The 4,611-nt window shown below is 43.0% G+C and overlaps 1 protein-coding gene across 1 annotated transcript in view; it reads right to left on the bottom strand.

Annotated features, from left to right (window-relative positions):
* Positions 1 to 4,611, bottom strand: part of ACAD9 (acyl-CoA dehydrogenase family, member 9) — a gene marked incomplete at both ends in the record, with an annotated part of 19,587 nt that overhangs the window by 7,318 nt on the left and 7,658 nt on the right. The window contains 4 exons of the mRNA XM_009070185.1: positions 617 to 692; positions 2,052 to 2,125; positions 2,738 to 2,912; positions 4,485 to 4,563. Coding sequence (XP_009068433.1) covers positions 617 to 692; positions 2,052 to 2,125; positions 2,738 to 2,912; positions 4,485 to 4,563 — 404 coding nt within the window. The remainder of the gene's footprint in view (positions 1 to 616; positions 693 to 2,051; positions 2,126 to 2,737; positions 2,913 to 4,484; positions 4,564 to 4,611) is intronic.

Genomic DNA, 4,611 nt, shown 5'->3' with positions numbered 1-4,611 from the left:
CTGCTGATGCTGTCTTTCCAGCGATGCTGACACGTCAGTCTATGCCCAGCAACCCTCTGGCTGCTCCAGGAGCAGCACTTTGTGGAAAACACCCTCACAGTCACAGTGTTGATCAAGTCTGGGACCAGCATGCCAAAGGCTTTTGAACCAGTGCCTGAGGTGTGAACCTGTACTCTTAGACACATCAATTTTGGTGCTAAATGATTACTTTAGAGGGACTGCTGTTACTATTTTGGCTAATTATTGACAGAAACCAATTTTATTACTGTGTACAGCTTTGAGCCAGTTATTCAAGTGGGAGGTTCTACAGGACATTACATCTTCTCAAAGCAATAGTATGGAGGCTTTTCTCTAAGGAGGAACATTTTACCTCAGAGAAATTCAACAGAGGCAATAACCTTCAACTATATGAACTGAAAAAAATCTTCAGGCTTTTAATAACTATTCAAAGTCAATATATGTTAGTGCTTTAAAGAGGTCAAAGCACGTTATGACTGACAGGACAGTGGTGTTGTGATCAACATTCGTGTGCCATTCTGAGTGCTCTGCATTATCTACCTCAGGCAGATCAGTTTCTGCCTGGCACCCAGCAATCCACAGCACCCAATTCACCCACCTATCAATTTTTTAATCATTCCAGCAGATGCACTGCCCATGCTGAACCTTCCACTGTTCAGGATATTCATGGCAACCTGTGAAGAAAATGAAGAAAGGAACATTTTCCTTAGACCACGATGGTTATTGCTACCTTGCTTCATGCTTTAGTGCTTCCCAGGATTTCACTCCTCACAAACACACTTCCTGTCCTGGGGCAGCTGCCCTCACATCAGCCAGCACAGCAGTCAGCATCCCAGAGGGAATGCTTCTGACCCACTACATCCCATTTCCTATTTGAAATAGTTTCCAGAGAGTGATGATCCAGTGACCTGGAGGCAATCTCTAAGCAAACTACATGAAGGTAAAACATAGATAAAAATGTATTTATCTGCAGCTACATAAACAATGTTCCAACCAGCCAGCACTGCTCCAGTTTACCAGATGAAGAAGAAAAACACAGTATGGTTTGATGCATGTACAAACAGCCAAATATAACATCCCCTGCAGCTGGATGGATGCTCTCTGCCTCAGATTCCTTTCCGCAACAAACCACAGAAGGGAACAAGAATGAAAGGTGCAGAAACGAAAAACAGATCAAAAATGCACAAAAGTAGATTTGGGAATCCAGTATTATTGTTTCTCAACAAGAGAGATATGGGTGACTCAGGTCAGAGACTGTTAAGAAAGAAGGCACTTCCTCCATTTTAATTTGTGATTAATATCTCAACAAGAAACCATAAAAGTCTTCTTTTAAAGAAAACTATTTCCTTTAGCATTTAGGTCTGGACTTGCCTGCTACAGGAGGAGGAGGAAACTGAGAAGGACCAGTAACAGCAGTTTTGCAAATCTACAGGTCAGACTCTCAGAGAAAGGTTCTAACAGCAAAGCAATCAGCAGTGCCTTCACTGGTGTCACACTGCCCTGACACCAGGGAGAGCACTGGCTGTCCCAGTGCTCCTGCCATTATGTGCTTGTGCAGTGACCTAACCCTGGAACACCATCTCACAGCCATGGGACGCTGGACAGGACCTGGGCTTTCCTTGAACAATTTCCTGTTACCCTCATTGCTTTCTCTCCCTCTGTGCACAGCCCACAGTTCTGGCTGCAGCAGAGGACACTTCCCTGATGCAGTTCAGAAGGTCAGTTGAAGAAGTCGCTCCCTTTTCTGAAGGGAGCAGTACATCATGGAAAACAATCAAAAGCCCAACAAACAGCAGAAGTAGCTCTCCAACTGTATTGGGAAGAGATCAACAGAAATCTGAGGTTATGGCACACAGTGCACTGCCAGTGAAACCATTTACACAGAGCACATCAGGGCCATGGCGGAGTCTGTCCTCTAGTATCCTTCAGTGTGGCAGTGCTCATACTACCCATGGGGAAACTTCACTATGTGGGGAACAAATAGTCTCCTTCAGGCTTTTAAAAATCATCAGTAGTTATTCTCCACTGCTTACCTTAAATCCCCCTCCAACTTCTCCAATTACATTCTCTATAGGCACTTTGGTGTTTTCAAAATGTACTTCACAGGCTGAAACACAGAGTTAACAGCTGTTCAAGTATGACAGAAATATTTGAGAGACATTCAGGAACGTAAGTCACAATTTGTAACGGGAAATGAAGTTTTCCCACTGCATTGTTTATGACGAATTATGTATGTTTTGCCAAAGAAGTGAGAATTTGGGAAAAGACGTCAACTATGGATGTAAAATATTCAAAATGTAATGAATTTACATGTTCAAGCACAGAACTACACTTTTGTCTTTATTTTGTCTCATTTCTAAGGAACTGATTCAGCAGCTGAGTCCAAAAGACAGATGGTGAAAAGCTGCAATCATTAATAAGCTTAAGAAGAGCCAATGAAAATGTGTTTCTAGATTAAAGCTATTGGTTACTGAATCTCCTGAGTGATTTCTTTCACTTCGCAGGGAGAGAACCTTCATGTGTGCAGAAAGGAAAGCTAGAACATGGATGTCTTATTTCAGACCCTGCATTAGGAAAGACTCACAGGAAAAGCCAGGTAAAGAAACATGAAACTTATATGGAATAGATACTGATTTGTCTCTGAATTCAGATGATCTAAACAAAATAAAACATTAAAATACTAAAACAATTTCTGATAACAATTTGAAGTAATTCTTACTGTTGGACCCTCGAATGCCTAACTTATCCTCAGGCTTCCCATGGGTGACACCACCGAAATCCCTCTCCACGATGAATGCAGTGATTTTGTCCTTTTGCTGCCCATCTTTATCCACAACCTCTGTCCTAGCAAACACTGTGAAAATACTCGCCAGGCCACCATTGGATATCCACACCTGTTTTGAGAGAGGAAAGAGCACAGAATCACAGAATATTCAGAGTTGGAAGGGACTCATAAGGATCATCAGTCCAACAGCACAGCCCCAACAATCCACCCTGTGCCTGAGAGCGTTGTCCAAACACTCCCTGAGCTCTGTCAGGCTTGGAGCCATGACCACTGTCCTGGGGAGCTGTTCCACTGCCCAAACACCCTCTGGGGGAAGAACCTTTGCTTACTATCCAGTCTAACCCTCCCCTGACACAGCTCCATGCCATGCTGTCACTGGTTGCCAGAGAGGAGATCAGTCCTTGCCCCTCTGCTGTTCCTCCTGGGAAGTTGTATAGCACCATGAGGTCTCTCCTCAGCCTGCTCTTCTCTAGGCTGAACACACCAAGTGACCTCAGCAGCTCCTCATATGGCTAAGATGTGTAAGATGTAATTGTTCTGATTTTGTGAGCACAGCTCTTAAGCGTTTCTAAGAGACTGGCAAAGCACAGAGTTCTGAAAAACTCCTTCCCTTAAATTCTAATGAGTGTTCTGCTGCTAGGGTTTCCTCTTGTGAACATGTTTCCAAGGACAGCTGACCACAGATGGCAAGGTTAGAGCAACTATAAAAACAGGCTGCAATATCAAATGGATTAAATTAAAATCCATGGTGCACTTCCACAAAAGCTTGTGCATCTTGCTGCTTAGGACATGTGAGGGATATGAGGGCGATGCAGACTGTAGAAACACTGTGCCCAAAAATGATTTAGCTTTGATGAGAAATCCTCTCATCAGGCCACATACATATGGACTCTCTCACAGGATGGGTCTCTCAACATCACAAATATATCAACAATGACAGATCAAGTCTGCAGTGCAGGAAATACTGCTGAATCCAGTACATCTCTGTTTCTTCAACACTTTATTTTGCCATTTTTTTTTTTTAGCAGAAATGTTCCAAGCAGATCTATTTCAAAGTAAATGTCAAGTTTTCTTTCAAAACCACTTACAAAACCTGACCTGAAGAACAGACAGAGGAAAATATGGGTTTAGGCTTCTTTTTGCCTATACTGTCACAGAGGAGGCTAATTAACTAACTAACCAACCCTCTCTGAAGCTGAACCCACAAGCTGGTGCTAGATAAGGTATTTAGGAGTGGTTTCCTATTCTTCTGACCAACAGTTTTGTGCAGTTATTCCCGGTGCTTTTCTATTCTCTTTCTCTAAGAAAATTGGCTGTGGTTTTGATGTGGTCATTCTTCACTAGCTTAGGAACCTTCCATTTCCAAGGCAGCTGCTACACCAGCCTCTTAGGCAGACTGATGGCAACACTGCAAAAGACACTGACACTTGCTAGCCACTTGGAACAAAAGCCTGTCCTGTTTCCAGTCTGTGAGTAGGCACCTTGGAGCCATTTAACAGGAAGTATTTCCCATCTTCACTGAGGGTTGCTCTTGTCTGGATGGATGCAGCATCACTTCCGCTAGAAACAAAACAAGTTATTAATGTCTAAATAAACATGATGGCAACACTGCAAAAGACACTGACACTTGCTAGCCACTTGGAACAAAAGCCTGTCCTGTTTCCAGTCTGTGAGTAGGCACCTTGGAGCCATTTAACAGGAAGTATTTCCCATCTTCACTGAGGGTTGCTCTTGTCTGGATGGATGCAGCATCACTTCCGCTAGAAACAAAACAAGTTATTAATGTCTAAATAAACAACTTTAAGAAA

Source organism: Acanthisitta chloris, unplaced genomic scaffold (genome assembly GCF_000695815.1).
Source record: "Acanthisitta chloris isolate BGI_N310 unplaced genomic scaffold, ASM69581v1 scaffold21582, whole genome shotgun sequence".
Classification (NCBI taxonomy): Eukaryota; Metazoa; Chordata; class Aves; order Passeriformes; family Acanthisittidae; genus Acanthisitta; species Acanthisitta chloris.
The sequence above is the reverse complement of the archived record's forward strand: the minus strand, read 5'-3'. Positions and strand labels throughout refer to the sequence as shown.